This window comes from Dipodomys spectabilis, unplaced genomic scaffold, assembly GCF_019054845.1.
Source record: "Dipodomys spectabilis isolate Male_0828 unplaced genomic scaffold, ASM1905484v1 ptg000050l, whole genome shotgun sequence".
Taxonomy (NCBI): domain Eukaryota; kingdom Metazoa; phylum Chordata; class Mammalia; order Rodentia; family Heteromyidae; genus Dipodomys; species Dipodomys spectabilis.
This window is the reverse complement of record NW_024870727.1, coordinates 7,231,328-7,251,384: the sequence shown is the minus strand read 5'-3', so window position 1 is coordinate 7,251,384 and position 20,057 is coordinate 7,231,328. Positions and strand designations below refer to the sequence as shown.

General features: G+C 45.4%; 1 protein-coding gene across 2 annotated transcripts in view; it reads left to right on the top strand.

Moving 5' to 3' along the window:
• The window catches only part of Fndc3b (fibronectin type III domain containing 3B), a 279,369-nt gene that overhangs the window by 240,554 nt on the left and 18,758 nt on the right, over positions 1-20,057 (top strand). For both annotated transcript variants that reach the window (XM_042678836.1, XM_042678837.1), the window contains exons 19-23: positions 290-462; positions 1,721-1,834; positions 2,433-2,582; positions 7,364-7,644; positions 18,091-18,309. In XM_042678836.1, coding sequence (XP_042534770.1) covers positions 290-462; positions 1,721-1,834; positions 2,433-2,582; positions 7,364-7,644; positions 18,091-18,309 — 937 coding nt within the window. The remainder of the gene's footprint in view (positions 1-289; positions 463-1,720; positions 1,835-2,432; positions 2,583-7,363; positions 7,645-18,090; positions 18,310-20,057) is intronic.

Sequence of the window (20,057 nt, the reverse complement as noted above, 5' to 3'; positions counted from 1 at the left end):
TGGACTTACTGTGATCTCCAAGTTAAGATTTATTTTTCCTCTTTTACATTGCATGACACGTGAAGAAGTTTGCCCTGCTAGCACTCCTGTTATTTTGGGTTCATTAAACACATGGAAATCTACTTGCTTTGGTTACCGAGAACACCATTCAGGGCTTTTTCATTTTGTTAGGAAGAAGAGATCTTTTGTAAGAGAAATACATGGTGTTTCACAAAAGCTGTAGGAAATCAAACCCGCTATGGTGCACAGAGCATGCTAAGATTTACAAACATGACCTGCTGCCTTGCAGATGTGCCCGAATGCGAGAGCGGCTCCGAGGTGTCGGAGTTCAGCGTGGAGATGACGGAGCCTGAGGACGCGGCTTCCGAGGTGTACCACGGGCCAGAACTCACGTGCACCGTGGGCAACCTGCTCCCTGGGACCGTGTACCGCTTCCGAGTGAGGGCGCTCAACGACGGAGGGGTGCGTGCCAGGGCCGTGCTGTCGTCCACATGCGGGCTTCTCACACAGCTGCTTCTGTGTGTGCTTGAGCTGGGGCTTGAACTCAGAACCTAGGGCTCTGTTCTCAGCGTTTTCACTTTGCACTGGCACTCTGCTACTGGAGCCACGCCTCCACTTCTCCATGTTGACGTGAGGGGTGGGGCCCTGGGGAGAAAGAGATGCAGAAATGCTGGCTTCCAGAGAATGACAGTCAGCAGCCAAGCATGGCGGCACATCCCTATATAATCTCAGCACTAAGGATGCTGAGGCAAGGGAATCATAGGTTTGAGCAAACCAGGGAGACAGTGTCTCAAGACACAAAAGGAGGAGAGAGAGTCTAGAATACCCAGAATTTATTAAGCAAATTTTTTTAAAATCTGAAGCTCTAGTCGCTTTTTTTTGGGGGGGGGGTCCGGTCAGGGTGCCTGAACTCTGGGCCTGGGTGCTATCCCTCAGCTCTTCAGCTCAAGGCGAGTGCTCTACCACTTGAGCCACAGCGACACTTGCGACTTTTTTCTTTTTGCTTATGTGGTGCTGAGGAATCGAACCCAGGGCTTCAGGCATGCAAGGCAAGCGCTCTACCACTGAGCCACCTTCCCAGCCCCTCCAGTCACTCTTTTATGAAGTTAAATTTTAACTTAGGCTGTGCATCAGACTTAGTTTTCTCGGATGTGTCTGAGGCGTGGGACGCAGGATGGCCTTTCTTGTCAGAAATTGCCATATTTTTTTCCGACATCAGAGTTGAGTCACACAACCTTCTTCTCTTTTTGAGTAAAAGATGAGACGTGTGTACGAGGCTTTTACTCCCTGGCAAACAGCACTAGTGTACAGACAAGTAAAAGCGAGGAGCATTGCTTCATTGGGGTGGTGGGGAGGTTATTACGTGGTGGGCCTGAGGTTGGAGCTCAGGACCTCACCTTGCTACTACCTGAACCATCCCCCCCAGCTATTTTTTGGCTTTAGTGATTTGGAGAGAAGGTCTCACACTTTTGCTCTGGACCATCTAGATCATGCTCCTCCTATTTCTGCTTCTCACCACCACATCTAACTGTTGGCTGAGAGAGAGTTTTTCAAGACTTTATGCCTGAGCTGGCCCTTGAACCGAGTAACAGAGATTACAGGGGTGAGCCACAGCACTGGGCCTCAGGAGAGTGGGTTTTGTTGTTGGTGATGTTAGCATCATCTGTATCCACACCCACACACAACATGTGTTCACACATGTGTGCCCTTCTCTTTCCAGTATGGTCCCTATTCTGATGTATCCGAAATCACCACTGCAGCCGGGCCCCCGGGACAGTGCAAAGGACCTGGGATTTCTTTCACATCTGATGGCCGTGTCCTTGTGAGCTGGGAGGTAAGCACTGACACATAGGCATCCAGACACAAGTTTGGAGGGATCCACGAAGCCAAGATGCCTGCCTGACATTCATTTGGTCTGAATATAACAATCTTGGCACTTGGTTGCATTCTTTAGAGTGATGGAAATGGCCACCATTAAAAAGGAAATGAACTTGTGTGTGTGTGTGTGTGTGTGTGTGTGTGTGTTGGTGCTGGGGTTCAAACTCTAGGTGCTGGCTCTTAGGGTGTGGTTGTTTTTTTGTTTTTTTTGGTTCAGGGCTGGCACTCTACCACTTGAGTTATTCTTCCACTTCTGGCTTTTTGTGACTTGGTTGGAAATAAGAGTTTCGTGGACCTCCCACCTTGGGCTGGCTTTGAATCCTTATCCTCAGATCTCAGCCTCCTGAGTAACTAGCATTGCAGGCCTGAGCCACTGGCGCCCACATTGAAGTGTGGTTTGCATGCCTTCCTTTTTGCTTGTGATATTTGTATTGGAAATCCGTTGGGCCTGTTGCCCCCCCCTCCCCCTTTCCCACCCAGGTGAGCTAGTTGAACTGCACACAGTCTGCATTTTCTTGGTGGAATGACTCACTACCTGAATCGCTTTTCCCCAGAGCCCCGAGAGCTTGGGTGCAGACATCTCAGAATACCGGTTGGAGTGGGGAGAAGATGAAGAGTCCCTGGAACTCATTTATCACGGGCCAGACACCTGCTTCGAGATAAGAGACCTGCTGCCTGCCGCTCAGTATTGTTGCAGGCTACAGGTAGGCCGACATGTTTCTCATTATTCCTTGGGCAGGCGAGTCTTCATAAAGACTCTTTCAGGAAATAACTAATAGGGGCAAAGAAGAATGTTAAGGGGTATAAGGAGGAAAGAGTCCTTTGAAATAAGAAAAACACGTGCAAGCTGGGCCCTGGTGGCTTATGCCTGTAATCCTAGCTACTCAGGAGGCTGAGATCTAAAGGTCACAGTTCAGCACCAGCCCAAGCAGGAAAGTCCATGAGACTCTTCTCTCTAATTAGCCAGCAAAAATATGGAAGTGGAGGTATAGCTCAAGCAGTAGCGTGGCAGCCATGAGCAAAAACAGTTAAGGGACTGTGATCAGGCCCTGGGTTCAAGCCCCAGTGCTAGCACAAAAGAAAAAAACTCATTTTGATGTCTGGTATATAGCAAATTCCATTGTCTGAGCAGTTGTAACATGTTAGAGCCTGCGGGGGTCTTCCCTCTCTACTTCTACACCTCACGTGGCCGGATCATGTGTGAATGAATGCATCCAGGTGAAAGGAGAGCTGGAGCCTTGGGAGGGAGGCCCTGCAGTGCCCCTGCAGCTCCCGCGGTGCACCCCGCATCCAAAAGCCAGAGAACTGGCATGCAGACAGAAGTCCCATTCATATACCAGCTCGTATTGGAGCTGAGAACAAATATCTGGTTTGTTTGGGACCCATCGGCCTGAGGTTGCAGGACCACCTCCCGTAACTGTTCAGGGCGGGGCATCTGCAGGCTTCTCCCGGGGTGGGGGTGGGGATGCGTAGAATGGGATCAGGAATCGTGATTCCTGGCCTCACCCCCAACACCAGTGTTCATGGGTTTACTCTATATCATGCATTTGGGTAAATGTTTTTTCCTGCTAGAAAGCTTGTTTTCTTTTTAATGCTTGCACTTGCAGTACTGGAACTTGAACTCAGGGCCTTGCATTCTTGTTTGGCTTTTCTTGCACAAGGTTGGTGCTCTACTACATGAGCCACACCTCCACTTCTGGCTTTGGTAATGGTTCTTTGGAGAAAAGAGTCTCCTGGACCTTCCTGCCCTGCCTAGCTTTGAATGGTGATCCTCAAGTCCCAGCCTCCCATCCCAAGGGTCTAGAACTACAGACATAGAGGGACCACTACCTCCCAGCTAGAAACCTGTAATAAAAACTGAAAATCAAATTCTTGAACCATTTCTTTCCATTTTCTTCAGTAATATTTCCTGAGCACAACGTTGTATTAGAATCAAAAGACGATCAGTAAGGAATATACAAAGATGAATTAATCAAATGCCAGTGTCGGCCTGGAAGGATCGTCTTCACATGTCTAGCTTTGACTGCAAAGATGCCACATTTAGGTTCTGACCTGATTTAAGTCATGGATCAGAGTGTTTATTAGAAGTGCTCCCAATGTCCCTGACCTCTTTGGAGAAAATACTCCCATCAATTCAATTTTCCAGAAAAACTAAAGCTTTTTTTAGTTAAATTCTGAAAGCCTGCTTTATCTGAAACATTTCTGATTAAACCATTTTGCTACACATCATCCTTCCTTTCTTCTCAGCTAGAGCACCTGAGACGTAATTAACCCTTCCCTTAGTCGTGTGTCGTGGCACATTAGCTGAGCTTTGTAAAGGTGGCGCTGAGTCCCTAGGAAAGGGCGGATTGTATGCCATCCTCCCCAGTGGAGAATAAGGTCAGGATAAAGAGTGCCACGTGGTGCAAGCGCTCCCTCCCCTCTGCTTTTGAAGTTTTCCTGCCTCTTTAAGGTTGCCTTTTTTTTCCCCTGGGGTTATGGTGTCACTTAGCATTGCCTGCATTTTCTAAGATGCAATTAAAAGAGATGCAGAATGATCTGGTTTCTCTGTATGGACAGTCAGGAATAGGAAATGTTTTTAAATGTCCATAATTGTCAGAAAATGAGTCAGAGCGTGTGACAGAGGTGTGAGGACATGGAAGCAGGCAGTACCTCTGAGGTCGCCACGGGCACACTGGAGCAGGACCGCCACAGGCTCTGTAGCCCTCTCACGGTGTCTGTGGCCCACGGAGGAATTATGCCCATCTGACTTTACTCCAAAGTCAGCTTCAACCTGAATATTCCTTTGACTATCTGGCACTTAAAAAAATTAAATCATTTTAACACATACACTTGTAGGATTTGGGGGATGGGGGAGAAGGTGTGTGTTGGAATTGAGGCTTGAACCCAGGGCTTAGGTCCTCTCCCTGAACTTTTTTTTTTTCCAAGACTGGTGCTGTACCACTTGAGCCACAGCTCTAGTTTCAGCTTTTTGCTAGTTAATTAGAGATAAGATTCTCATAGATTTTTCTGCCTGAGCTGGATTTAAACTGAGATTCTCACATCTCAACCTCCTGAGTAGCTAGAATTATAGGCTTGAGCAACTGGCACATGGCTCTTTTTTATTGTTTGTTTTTGTTCATTTTTTGGGTGCCAGTTCTGGGGCTTGTACTCAGGGCCTGGGTGCTGTCCTTGAGCTTTTGTGCCCAAGGCTAGCACTCCACTACTTGAGCCGCAGTTCCACTGCTGAAGATAAGAGTTTATTGGAGATAAGAGACTCATAGATTTTCCTGCCTGGGCTGGCTTAGAACCATGGTCCTAAGATCTTAGCCTCTGAGTAGCTAGGATTACAAGCGTGAGCCACCAGCACCTAGTTCTTTTTTTTTTTTTTTTTAAGGTTACAAACTTCAAGTGGCTACACAAGGGAGACATTTAACATGTCCATGTAAGTGGACGTAAATGTAGTGCTACTCCATCTTTCTCCCCTTCTACCATTTTCCCCAGCCCTCCTAGCCCCCACAGACATGAGAAATTTCTCATGTCCCACTTCCTTTATCACACATGTACAATGAGCATTCTTGCTGTATTTGTTGGCTATTCTTGTTTCATTCATCCACAGTGCCCAACTAGCCCCTCATTCAAACTGTATGTCAGCTTCCTGATACTCATTTCTGTGCTGTATTTTATAAAAATTTAGTGAAGTGTGTCTTGTTCTGCTCAGGAGTTGTTTTTTTTTTTTCTTTTTTTGAATTTTTATGTCCTTCCTTAGGAGTATTTTAATTAAGAAGTACCAGAGCAATGCTTCTTTTTTGTAAGTGGCATATAGAATATTACACTGGCCACTTTCTTAGTAAAAGATGCTTTTAAATTAAGTGTCCTTTGAACACTGATGATTACAAGTACCATAAATCAAGAAAGAATTTTCCACACAGCCAAGCCCGATTAAAGAAAGTAGGCCACCAGATAGAATCCTGGAATGGAAAAAATAACTATCTTACTGGAAAAAATGGGGAAGGCATGAATGGAGTCTTGCGCTCTTCACAGTAGTGTAGCAAACGTGGCTTGTTCAGTGTGATTGTTCTGTGGTGTATAAAACGTTACTCCTGAGAGCACAAGGTGAGACCACAGAGATTTCCCTGTGCAGTGTGTCTGGCTTTTCTACCAATGTGAAAAGTGGTCCAAATTCTATAGAGTTCGGTCACAAAGGGAAATGCTGTCTTGCTCGGGTTTTCCCCCTGGGAAGGAAGTAAGGGACAGAGACAGAGGAGGAAGAGGAGTTGGATGAGTAGGGGGAAGGAAGAGGGCGGGAGGGAAGAGAAATGATAAATGAAAAATGAAACAATAATGAGACTAGAAAAAGAACTAAAAGCAAAAAGAGAGCTGTGGGCATTGCTCAAGTGGGTAAAGCACCTGCCTAGCAAGCATGAAGCCAGTACTTCTAAAAAGAACCAAAATGTGTGATTTAAAATTTCTTTAAAGGGGGCCCTGTGGCTCAAGGGGTAGAGCACTTGCCTTGAGCTGAAGAGCCCAGGGACAGTGCCCAGGCCCAGAGTTCAAGCCCCACAACCGACCAAAAAAAAAAGGTCATAAAATTTCTTAAAAAAGATATAGTTGAAATATTGTCATAGTCACATGTGACTACTGTCACAATGCTACTAAATATTACTAAAGTTTTTTTTTTTTTTTGGTGGGGGGGGGTTGTCCGGTTGTGGGGCCTGAGCGCTGTCCCTCAGCTCTTCAGCTCAAGGCTAGTGCTCTACCACTTGAGCCACAGCACCACTTCCGGCTTTTTTTTTCTGTTTGCTTATGTGGTGCTGAGGAATCGAACCCAGGGCCTCATGCATGCAAGGCAAGCGCTCTACCACTGAGCCACCTTCCCAGCCCAAAATATTACTAACGTTTTGCAGGGATTTGATAGGGAGCCAATTCTCCTAGCCTACTTTTTTTTTTTATAACTTGCAGATTAACCAAGAAAGGAGCTATATGTAAGTGTTGTTTGTTAGACGTCTCCTGATCAAGTCTCAATGGGGTCAATGAGAACTAGATTTCCATTCACTTCCAAAAAGTTACCTTCAAGTTTTTTGTATATGGAAAAAAAAAAAGACACCATACTAAGCAAGGCACCAATGGCTCACACCTGTAGTCCTAGCCACTCAAGAGGGTGAGATACAAAGATCACTGTTCAAAGCCAGCTTGGGCAGACAAATCTAAGAGACCCTTATATCCATTAAACTAGCAAAAAGCTGAAAATGGAGGTGTGGCTCCAGTGGTAGAGCACCAGCCTAAAGCTGAAAAGTTAAGGGAGATCTCCAGGCCCTGAGTTCAAGCCTAAGTGCTGGAACATGGATGGATTGTAGATAGATAGATAGATAGATAGATAGATAGATAGATAGATAGATAGATAGATAGATAGATAGATAGATAGATAGATAGATAGATGAATGATACACCAGTTACATGGAGGCGTTAGGATGTGCCAATGGAGTGTCGCTGTCCTGTTTTCCAGGCCTTCAACCCCGCAGGTGCGGGACCGTACAGTGAGCTTGTTGTGTGTCAGACGCCAGCGTCCGCCCCCGACCCCATTTCCACGCTCTGTGTCCTGGAAGACGAGCCCCTCACCACCCACCCAGACCCACCCTCCGTGTGCCTGGTTCTGAACTGGGAGGAGCCATGCAGTAACGGCTCTGAGATCCTCGCTTACAACATCGATCTTGGAGACAAAAGTGTCACGGTGGGCAACACCACCAGCCATGTCCTGCGGGACCTTCTCCCCGAAACCACATACAGGTGAGTGCAGGTGGGGCATCCAGGCAGCCCCAGCCCCTAGCGCCTCCCACTCTCCTAGGCTTCCAGCTTGTGTTGCTTTATTCTTACCTCGGTGGAAGAATGTCCCCCCATGTTAGTCTCGTGGGGCCTCGGTTGTCGCTGGGTGTGTTCTCTCCATGGCTTGTCTCTCTGTCCTTACCCATGTGTGTGCTCATCATCCCCAACAGCAGATGCAGGGCTACAAAGTGTTTGTGATAGACTGGACTTTGGATTTCACAGGGGGGCTCAGAATAATTCCATCACACCCCTGCACAAAACACAACACTCATCTGCATTCTCTCCTTCTCCCCAAGTACCGGGGAGACCTTCTAATTGTCTGTGAGAACTACAAATCACCTGGCTCTGCTCCCCTGCAGCTTGCTGCAGCCTCTTCAATTAAAACATTTGGAATGATCTGGCCCACATGCTCAGAAGAGGTTCAGGAGCTGTCTCTGGTCATGTTAGTGTGGCCCCAGAAGGTCCCCTGGTCACTTCCAAAGTTTCTTTGGCAGGGTGGTATGCGAGCGCCACAGACTCAGACTCAGCTCTTTGTGCAAGGTGTCTTTAGGCAAGGTATTTAATCTCTGTGTCCCAGTGTCCTCTGTGAAATGAAGGCAAGAACTATTGTAAGGAGGAAATGATGGCCTGGTGCCTGTGGCTCACCTCCGTGGCCTTAACTACTCAGGAGGCTGAGATCTGAGGATCTTAGTTCAAATCCAGCCCAGGCAGGAAAGTCCATGAGACTCTCATCTCCACTAACCACCAGACATCAGAAGTGGAGCTGTGCCTCAAGTGGTAGAGCCCCAGCCTTGAGCAACAATGCTCAGGGACAATGCCTAAGCCTTGAGTTCAAGCCCCAGGACCAAGACAAAAATAAATAAATAAGTAAATAAGGAGTAAATAATGAGTATTAGGGGCTTAGAGTCCAGCATCACATAGGAAGTTGAAAACAGACACTACTGTAACCTGATTATTAAGATCCTCACCCCACAGAGCCCTTCTTCCTTTGATCATTAAGATCCTCACCCCACAGAGCCCATCCTCCTTCCAGTGGGTAGCAGGCACCGAACCCAGCAGCAACTGCTTCCAAAGGTTTGTCTCACTGATGCTTTTTTCTACAGTGGTTTCTAATTCTTTTGCCGGGTAGATTTGTCTTTCTGTCCCCGGAAGCTGAAGTAAGAACCCCACAGTTCCATCTGGACACATCATATTGTCTCTGCCTGCCTCTCCCACCAAGTCTGACTGTTAGGAGTAATTCATATATTTGTTTTGCTTTCCCAGACAATGACAGGCTTTGCTTGTGGTTTTATATGCTTGCGTTATTTTAGGAACTCTCTTTAGTTATTGTATACGCTGACTTTCTAAAACATTGTCCTGGCACAGGCCCTGGTAGCCGTAGCTCACATCCATAATCCTAACTACTTGGGAGGTTGAGATCTAAGAATGGGGTTCAAAGACAGCCTGGGCAGCAAAGTCCAGGCAATTCTCATCGTCAGTGAACCACCAAAAATCCAGAAGTGAAGCTCTTGTTCCAACAGTAGAGTGTGAGCAAAAAAGCACAGAGACAGTGCTTAGACCCCAAGTTCAAGCTCTAATACCAGCAGATGAATGCATACACATGCATGAGCACGCACGCACACACGCACACACACACATTCACACACATAAAACCACTTTTGTGTCATTTGGAGCACTCTGGATTTCAGCACACAAAGGTCAAAGGTGGTTGTGGTGGTAGAAAAAAAGGTTGTATATGGAAGGTTGTTGGGGTCTCAGAGAAGATCAGAGTTCCTAGTGGTCAGGATCTGCAGGCGTAGGAGCTGGGGTATAGCTCAGTGGCAGAGCATTTACACAGCCTTCACAGGGCCCTGGGTTCCACCCACAACACTCAGTGGGGAAACAAAAGGACTTCCGACCAACACTGGATAAACAGAGGCATGATGGAAACAGATGAAGAAGCAGGTCAGAGTACTGTTGTAGCCAATCCCAGAAGACCAGTCTTCCTCACTCCTGTTTTGTACCTTGGTCTGAGTGCCTGCTGTGCCCACGCACTGAGAAAACCCACGGATGATGAGCCCCACACCTTGACCACTGGGAATTTCCTGTGTGGTTGCTCAAGGAAATCTGATCATGAGCTTAGCCTCCTCTGGAGATGATTGAGGCCTGTCATCCCCATCTGTCTCCAGAAGACTGGATGTCCCCGTGCAGTTTCTCCTGGAGCCCTTGGAGCAGAACTAGCACGGAGACTTGGAGGGGAGGGGGGGGCGGGGAGGGAGGGAACAGTTTCATGCCCACTCTGGCCCACACCTGTCTTGAAACAAGACTCAAATGCTCAGTCCTCTGAGTGTTCAGAAAGATGAGGGGCTTTGGGCACAGTGTTAGCCTAAGAATTTCCCTTTCTCCTATACTGTACTCACCTGACAGGGGGCTTCAATGATGGGACTCAAAGGACCCTGTGCATGGAAATATAATGAAATTACCACATATTACAAATGTATCCCAATTCTAAATGGATAGATAGATGAATAGATGACGGACAGATAGATGGATGCTCAGGGGTATCAATGAAGTAGAGAACATTTTGAATCCTGTTCAGTAAGAAAAGCCAGTAAAGGTGAGAGGTGGTGGCTCATAACTGATACCCCAGCTCTTCCTCTGAGACCCCAACAACCTTTCATACATAACCTTCTTTCCATTGCTACAGCCACCTTTGACCTTCGTGTGCTGAAATCCAGAATGCTCCAAATGACATGATAGTGGTTTTGTATGTGTGAGTGTATGTGTGTGTATGTGTGTGTGTGTACATGCTCACACACATGTATGCATTCATCTGCTGGTATTAGAACTTGAACTTGGGGTCTAAGCACTGTCTCTGTGCTTTTTTGCTCACACTCTACTGTTTGAGCAACAGCTTCACTTCTGGATTTTTGGTGGTTCACTGACGACGAGAATCGCCTGGACTTCTTTGAAACCCCATCCTTAGATCTCAACCTCCCAAGTAGTTAGGATTATGGATGTGAGCTACTGCTACCAGGGCAGGAGACAGATATTAGGAGAATTGAAGCTGACAGCCAGTCTAGACAAAAAAGTTTTGAGAGACTTCTAGCTCAACTAGGAAAAAGCTGGGTATGGTGGCATGTATCTGTCATCACAGCTCTGCAGGAAATGCAAGTAGGAGATCCAGGCTGGACTAGGCAGAAAGCCCAGGGCCTATTTGAAAAACAAAAAGAAATGGGCTCTGAGTGAGGTAGATTGCCTGCCTGGCAGATGCAAAGTCCTGAGCTCCAGGAAGAAAAAGAGGAAGGGAAAGCCAGTAATAGCTTCCATGAAAGTGGTTGATTTAAAACAATACATGTAAGCTAATAAAAAACACAAAATGCTTTTTAAAGTATTAGAAAGTACTTCCAAAGACAAACCTGTTCTGGAGAAGGTGAAGTTGTTTAATGATGTAGGAACTGTGGAGGGGTGGGGGGTGATGAGAGAAGAAAGAAATTGACCGAAGTCATTATCCAGTCAATTAATTAAAAATTAGACATTGCCTATTTCAAGATGCTAAAAGAAATAGTTCTTAAGGTCAGACGTTGCACAGCTTTAGGAATTCCTAGTGCACAGTTGGGTTACTGCATCATACAATTCTGGTTGACCCCTGAGTCTTCTAATATTATGTTATAATAACATGATTTCAGCAATCATAGTGACACACAGAAGGAGTATTTCAAGGAACTAAGGGTATCATTGTGGTCCAATCAACTTTTAGCCCACCTCTTTCTGTCTCAGTAATTGGTCAAAATGCAAGTGAACAGACCATGATGTTCTAGATGAAAATGGAGAAAGCAGGCCGTAGATAAATGGGCTTGTTTCTTTTGTTTGGTAGTTTTTGTTAGTGTTCAGTCGTTACATATTGTTCTCACTGGAGTCGAGCTGGCCTCTGTCAGCATGGCGGGAGGAATCTGGTGAAAAGCTCAGGTTTCAGGGGTGCCGTCCTTTCTCCCATCCATACTGGCAGAATCCCATCCCCCCTCCCCTCCCCCCCCCCTCCACTCCCGTGTCCTGCACAGGATTTGATAGGAATTACAATGCTATTTTTAAGAGCATCACTTTAAACATTGAACTAATGTGAAATTGAATTTCAAATCGTTTTGCTTTGAAGAAGAGAAGATATTACCAAGAACAGAATCAGCTTTTTCCTTCACGTGAGTTCCTGCCAAATAGTTGTGTGGCTTATGCGCCAAGAAAGGCATGAGGTCCCCTGGAGTGGCCGTGGTCCTTGTGGTGGGGCGTGTTCCAGCCTTGGCTCATTGGGTAGTGTCCCCCCCCCCATATTTGTATCTCCTGCTATAGTATTTCCCTTGTACTTGATCAAGACCTCCTCATAGCTAAAATCCCCTCTGTTGACTAAGAGATATCCTTTACAGCAGTGGTTCTCAGATGTGGTCCCAGGACCAGCAAGGTTAGCACCACATGGGGATTTGCTCCCTAAGAGGTCCCTCTCAACCCTCTCAAGACCTATTGAAAGTTCTGGAAATGGCACCTACCACTGTAGCCAGCAAGGAGGTTTTAATGCATGTCAGAGTTTGAAAACATCTGTCCTAGAGCAGGGCCTCTTAAATATCAGCACGTATTAAAAGTTGTACCAGGTATAATTGTAACCCCTCTATGTGGTATTTTCACAATGTAAAAAAAAAAAAAAAGTTGTACCAGGTACCTGTAATCCATTCAGGAGGCTGTGACCTCCTGAGATTGTGGTTCAAAGCCAGCCTGGTTAGGAAAGTCTGTGACATTCTTATCTCCAGTTAACCACCAAAAACAAAAACAAAAGCTGGAAGTAGAGCTGTAGCTCAAGTGGTAGAGCACTATCCTCGAGTGAAAGGGATAAGAGACATTTCCCAGGCACTGAGTTCAAGCTCTAGTACTGGCATCTACACATGCATGCACTCACACACATACACACGTGTACACACACACACATACACAACTGCTACAAAGCAGGCAAAATACGTGAGCGCCTGAGCCCTGCTCCTATAAACTACGCATCAGTTGTCCCAGGGAGGCCAAAACAACATCTCATAATGCCAACTGTGTGTCTGTCCTCATCAAATTGTCCTCACTAGCATGGGTCCTCACTAGAGCCTCCTCCATCCTCAGTTTCTATGCCTTCATGGTCCCCATTACACGGCTTGCGTGGGGTCTGGCTGAGAAGGGCTACTGCATTCCTCTTCCATCCTCAGCAGTTACTCAGTTTTCCTGAGATTACTTCTTTTGAGCCAATCATTATGTGTTTTAACTCCCCCTGAGCTGGCAGACACTAAAACTTAGAGTAGACTTGCTTATTGCATCAATGAAATGTGTCCTCCTCCTTCCTAAATAAAAAGGAGTTGCTAGAACATTCATGGCGTCCCTCTAGGCCCTCCTGCTCGCTAGGTGGGAAGTGAGCATCCCTTGCGGATGACTGGACCAGGTGCACTGCTTCTACTGGAGCCGAGTGCAGTGTGCTTCGGCACATGTAGACCGGTGCAGCACATGAGTTAACCACTGTGGACTTCAACACCTCACTTATTTTCTCTGACCTCAGTCTGGGTCTCCGGTTCCTGGTGTCTAAAATGAGGATGACAATGTAAACTACCTATGGCAGGGTGGTTGTGTATTGTGGCAAGATGCCTGGCTCTTTGTCTGGGCATTCGTTGGATTGTAAGCATTCGATAGCTTTCTGTGCGTGTTTGATAGGGAAGAAATGAACCAGAAATCAGGCTGGGGCCCCATGCTTCTAAGCAATGGGATGTACTGCAGGACTTCACCATTGCTGCAGGTCTGTCGAGTGGAGGCAGGTGGGTGTACGCTGCCAGCATGCTCCCAGGGGAAGGGACCTGGCTGGAGGAGTTCAGAGCCTGCTCCACGGAACGCAACCGAGTGTGTCGCTCCCACACAGGGACTTTCTCTACTTAGAACATTTTCGCCCTGTAGAAGTTATTTGATAATGGTTCTCTCACATTTTGGGGGGAGAATAAATGGGGTTTGAACTGGGGATATTCAACCACTTGAGCCCTGCCCTTGGCACTTTTTAAATTGGACCAGCTAGAACCATGATCTTCCTGTTGACGCTTCCTGCGTAGCTAGGACGACAGGCATGTGCCACAATGCTTAGCTTTCTATTGACTGAAATTGGGACGAACAAATTTTTGTTGGTTTTTTTGTCCAGGATGGCCTCAGTCCTTCTAAGTCACTGGGATGATAGGCACGAGCCACTAAGCCTCATTACTTCTTTTTTGCAGTTGGGTGATTAGATCGTAGACTGGATCAAGAGTGCTATGTAAAGTACATTTTTGTTTCTTTTCTTCTTTTTCTTTCTTTTTTTTTTATTGTGAAAATACCGTACCAAGGGGTTACAGTTACATGAGCAAGGTAATGAGTACATTTCTTTTTTTTTTTTATTTTTCATTGTGAAAATACCGTACAGAGGGGTTACAATTACATGGGCAAGGTAATGAGTACATTTCTTATCAAGCATTGTTGCCTCCTCCTTTGTTTTCCCTTACATTTTTGTTTCTTAGTCCTCTATTGCCCCAGCCTTCCCTGGGCCCTGTCCTTATTCTCCATGCACGATCAGACAGCAGCGATGACCACTCGAGATAAGAAATGTCATCATCCCTGGCAAGGACAATTTGTTTTGAAAGTCATTTTTCTTTTAATAGGCTTAGTATTGGGAATTTGACTGTGACTATGTATCAAGTGCATTAAAGAGACGGTGTGATCTTCGGAAGCAGGAATGTCTTTGGCACTACTGGATAGATATTTTAATGGTGTCTTTTTAATCCAAGTGTATAAAGATATGTTTTGTAATTTGATTTACCTAATCAGCAGTGTTAGTATATTGATGGACTCGGACACCTCCTGGGAACTTGAAGAGATTCTTGCACAGGAGCCTGGCCAAGACAGGATGACATCACTTCCCTATGCTGGACAGCACATCTCCGTTTCCCTTTGGCTTCGTTTGCAGGGCTAATGATTTCCAAAACTGACATAATGCACGTTACATATTTTAAAAACACATCAATGGGTTGTGCCTAAATTTCAAGATGATCCCATTATCTTCCGCTAAAGAAAAGTTCCTTTGGAGTGTGGGATAGGTTTTAATTTTAACTTTTCTAAAAGTTGGCAAGTTTTTTTCCTTTTGGAGGTATGTATGACTTGCTCATCAGGTTGGTGTGTAATGCATCACTAATTACCACCCTACCTTGCCCCTCTTCTGTCATCTCTCACCGGAGTTAGGAAATGATTTTGATACCCTACATTTTTTCATCCTAAGACGAAACAGGAAATCACTGCGTGAGGCCTTTTCTTCATCTTTCTAAATCTTTTCTCCTTAGAGTTCTTAATATTTGTTTCCCAGAATATAAGATAGCACCTCTGTGTTGTTAGTGCCTCAGTCCTTTTTCAGTTGTGAGTGTTACTTTATAGTGAGAATAATTGATGTTAGTGCAGAGTGTCTGCTACTCAGGAAAGATGGTTTTCAGTTGCTTTACGGAAAGAAGGTATATTTTTACCAAAAAAATAGGGAAGCTGGGTTAAGTATTTTAAAGTCTTAAGTAGCCGATCTCAGGACCAAAATGCTAACTAAATAAAATGAGAATAAATTTGTTGACACTTCTCAATATTTCATGGAGACAAAGCAGAATTGACACGTGTGGCTTGAGCTAAAACGACCTTTTGTCTGGTGCCCAGTTGTCAGATAGGCAAATATGGTGTGCCAGGACTTAACAAAGGCCTTGGAGCCTGAAGGGCCTCAGTTTCCCCACATGCAGGTCTGACCTGGGTCTCACGTATGGACTAGTCAAGGAACCAGACCTGGCTGTGCATCAGATCCTTCGCTTGTAAAGTAGGCAGCGTAGTTCCTGCCTCATGGGGTCAGGGGAGGGATTAGAGGTGAAATCACTCCTGTGAAACCCACACTTCAACCCCTGGTAGCACTGAGTCTTGTCCATGAAGTTATCTGGTCTCTTTGAGTTGACCTCCAGTCATCCTTGATGACTCAAGCACATTCTTCCGAAGAAAGCAGGTTCACCGCGTGGGGTGGGGTGACTGTCCATGGCAGTGGGACAGTCACCATTCCCACCAGCTCCTGAGCTCTGTGCCTTACCTCTCCTCACCCTCCAGAGCACGGCTGGAGAAGAAGCCAGTCCTCTGGGCTGTCCTTGGCCGTAAGGCAGAGGAAGGAAATGGTGGGGTGGGGAAGAGGGTCTGCAGACTATTGGAGCTATAAAGGAAGTAGGAGGCCTTAGTAGTCTGCAGACTACTGGACCAAAGATGGGGTGACTTTGGTCCAAGAGCCTCGAGTCCCCTCTCATGTGCTTACTGGGTTTTCTCTGCTGCTGGTAATTATAGCAGTCTCTATAAAAATGTCATAAGGTAATCGTGGCATAAATGGTCATTTTAGAGCTCACCAGAGCACACTTAGATACCTTGAAAGCTTTCCTGGTTTATTATGTAATTAGAAGATATTAAACACTAGAAAGTGCTCCTCCTTTACACGCCCATCCCAAATCACCTGGTTCCATTTTCACAGATGTACATTAAATATTATGGGTGCCCTTCCTCTCACCATTTGCCTGTTTTCCCCCCTTGACCTGACTCCTCCCCTAACAAAATGTGTCTTTCCTGAATTCATCTCTGTTCAATTGTTTATTCAAAGGAATGATGCCATTGGAATCCTCCCCATACTTTAGTTAAAGTGTTAGTGCTTTATGCATATGACCCTGCATGTGTTTTCATATATGTTTGTGCCCTAGATATAACTTCTGCACCTGAGAGAAAACGTGGTGACTTCATTTTGGCATCATATATGCAGACCCTTTAATTCTGAGAATAAAGGCTTTTTCCCTGTGTTTTCTTCTTCAAAGTTGCGTGTTCTGCATTTAGATCCATGGCTCATTTTTTTGAGCTAAGTTCTTGTTACCAGGTGTGAGGTGTAAGTTGAGGCTTATTTACTGTTTCCTGTTGACATCCAATTGCTCCAAACCAGTTTGTTGAAAAGACTATCCTCTCTCCATTGAATTGCTTTTGCACCTGGGTCAAAAATCAATCGGCCATATTTGTGTATGTCTATTTCTGGAGCCTCTGTTCTGTCTCATTGATCCATGTGTTCGTCTCCTCACCAGTACCACACTGTCTTGATTACTGTAGCTTTATAGTAAGTCCTAAAGTCAGGTGCAATTTCTCCAAGCTTCTTTTTTTTTTTTTCTTTCAATTTGTGATAGCTATTTTAGTTCCTTTGCCATTCTACATAAATTTTAGAAGCAGTTTGACCTTATCTCTCATTTTCTTTTCTTCTTTCTTTCCTTTTTTTCTTTTTTTTGGATTTTGAAATAGGGTCTCACTATGTAATCTAGGCTGACCTTGAACTTGCCTTCCTCTTGCCTCTGCCTTCTGAATGCTGGAATTACCAGTATATGCTACCATACCTGGCTGGAGTCATTAGTTTTTTTTTTTAATTGTATTGTCTCTGTCAGTTGGGAGGGATCTTCTAGCTCATTAACAATATATATAATCATCTTTAGTATTTTTAGCAATGTCTTGTAGCTCTTTACATGGCTGAAGCAATGGGTGAGAGATGGCTTGAGTAAAGATGATTTTAGGCTATTTTGTATTGTACAGAAGAAAAGAGGAGGAGTGGGGGAGGCCTTTGGTGAGAGGAGTGGAGAAGGCCCCACTGGGGCGTGCATCCACCACCTCCAGGAAAGGGTGCAGTCACTGTAAGAAGTGCAGAAGGAAGGTCAGGACGGGAGTGGAAGGAAGGTCAGGTCAGGACAGCACAGCAGCATCAGCATGCTACTTGGTGAGTGGAGAGCTGTTCTGCTCAAGGACTGGGAAGCAAGGGAACAAGAACAATGGGACTCGTACTCTCGTTGAGCATATGAAAGAGTTCTCCATATTGCATGGTTGAGCTTTCTTAGATTTCACATTCATAGACCCTACATGGGGTTAAATTCTTTGCTACCCATAAGGCTGCATGCACAATAAGCCACTGGTAGCGATTTTCCAACACCTCGCTACTTGGTGAAGGCTGTTGTCCTTTGGTTTTGACTCTAAATAAGACAAATTTGTTCTCATATTCAGTTCATAATTTAATTAAGGGCTGGCACTCTGCCACTTGAACCACATTTCTGGCTTTTTGCTGGTTAAACTGGTGATAAGAGGCTCTTAGATTTATCCACCCACGCTGGCTATGAACCGTGATCCTCAGATCTCAGCCTCCTGAGTACCTAGGATTAGACGTGAGCCACCTGCACTCAGCTCCCTACTTGTTTTCCTTCATTTGATTAAACCATTTTATTTTAAGGGCAAATAATAAATACCCTGTCCAATGTTTGCTTTGAATGAAAAACTTTTACATTTTATATTTTAAACTATTTTGTTGTTGTTTTTTTTTTCCAGGATCAGAATTCAGGCTATCAATGAAATTGGAGCTGGACCATTTAGTCAGTTCATTAAAGCAAAAACCCGGCCCTTGCCACCCTTGCCTCCTAGGCTGGAGTGCGCTGCTGCCGGCCCCCAGAGCCTAAAGCTAAAGTGGGGGGACAGTAACTCCAACTCCAAGACACACGCTGCTGATGACATGGTGTATACACTGCAGCTAGAGGACCGGAACAAGAGGTGAGAGGGGTGGACGCTTGGGGAACAGAATCTTAATTCACATCCTTGTTTTTCCTAGTCCAAAAGACACATCCTTTGGTCAAGGCAGGAGCTTGTGTATATGACTATTGAATTTTAAACTCAAAATTTTATCCTCCTGTTGGATTTTCTAGAGATGCAGAAGATCTTGATTTCTCTACATGAGATAATATAATGCATGTTATTTTTCCTTCCCTAAAGCCAGATCAGAGAGAAGTATTATCGAAAGGGAAATGGCCAAATTTAAGACCACTCTATGTAATAGTTTCCTATTAGAGATGAAGGCCGAGGGAAGAGATGGTGTCTCTTGAAATATTCAGTAACCATTGGGACAAACATGTTTACGGATCTGAAATCACTGTGGGTGTGCACAGATGTGGATTTTACTCTGGAACTCTGAGCGGTGCACTATCAAATGAATCAAAGCAAATAGACTTGTTTTTAATATGTCTAAGCCCAGAAACAAAACCCAGCCTTTCACATCCTATGTATTTAACTTCATTTCTTCTGAAGATGGCTGTTCAGAAGATGGGCAACCTCTAAGGTGTTTTTGGAATATTTAGAGGAAAAGTTAGTGGTGACAGAATGTTCTCATACCAAAGAAAATCACAGTGGGGGGAGGGGGGAGGGAGAACACAAACCAGCACTCATGTGTCAGCATTTCTGTCATTTCCCCCTTATATCTTACAGCATTCTGGGCCTTTCCATGAGACTCTGGTTCCCCCAGAAATCCGTCCAGTATCAGTACACACTTTGTAGCCAGGTCCTAAGGGCCTTCTGGCAGACCAAGAGGCTGCCTGGGCTCCTGCCCTTACAGCCACTGCGGTACACACGGTTTCACAGGGACAGGGCTATGGTCAGGAGGCAGACACTGGGCAGACGCTGTGAAAGAGGAAAAGAGGAAAGAGGTCTGGCAAAGTCAGACAAAGCTTACTATGAAAGAGAAATGAAAGCCTGTAGCCCCTCCAACTGTAGACAAAAGGGAGATTCAAGGATCCCCACACATCCCAGAAGCCTCCTTTCACCTTCCTGCTCTGTTCTGAGTCCTGCCCAGCCTGCTGCAGTGCATGGGTGATATTGCAAAAACAACCTTGGGGGAGATGGACACCCGCTGCTTTGAGGACAGCAGCCCTTTGCAAAGTAGACTGTTGAGCTGAAGAAAAAATACTCAGAGAATACTGCTGAAAGCAGGTGAGGCAAAAAAAGAGTCACTGTGGCTGAGAATGACCAGAAGGATGAGGGAGAGGAGTAGAAGGAAGAAGAAGATAAAGAACAGGGGGATGACCCAGAAAGTTCTGTTTACCAAGCATAGACAGGGAATTTGGTGGTTTTTCCTTGTTTATAAAGTCTTTAACCCCCCCTGTGCACAACTCAGGGCTTTTAAAGAAAAGAGTTCAAATGTAAAGCTGTACAGGATTTGTTTTTAAACTCTACAGTATCTTTTTTTTTTCTTATTGGGTAGAGTTATCAAACTAATAAATGTAGGTTTAGAGACCCTGCCCTGGGCCTGGCACCAGAGGCTCATGCCTGCCATCCTAGCTACTCAGGAAGCTGAGATCTTATGAGGATCCAGGGTCAAAGCCAGCACAGGCATAAAAGTATGTGACAGGCTGATCCTCAATTAACTACCAAAAAGCCAGAAGGGGAGCTGTAGCTCCAGTGACAGACCGCCAGTGAGAAAGCAAAGCCAAGCCCCAGTTCTCTAGCAGCTATAAAGAAAGCCCTGTCCT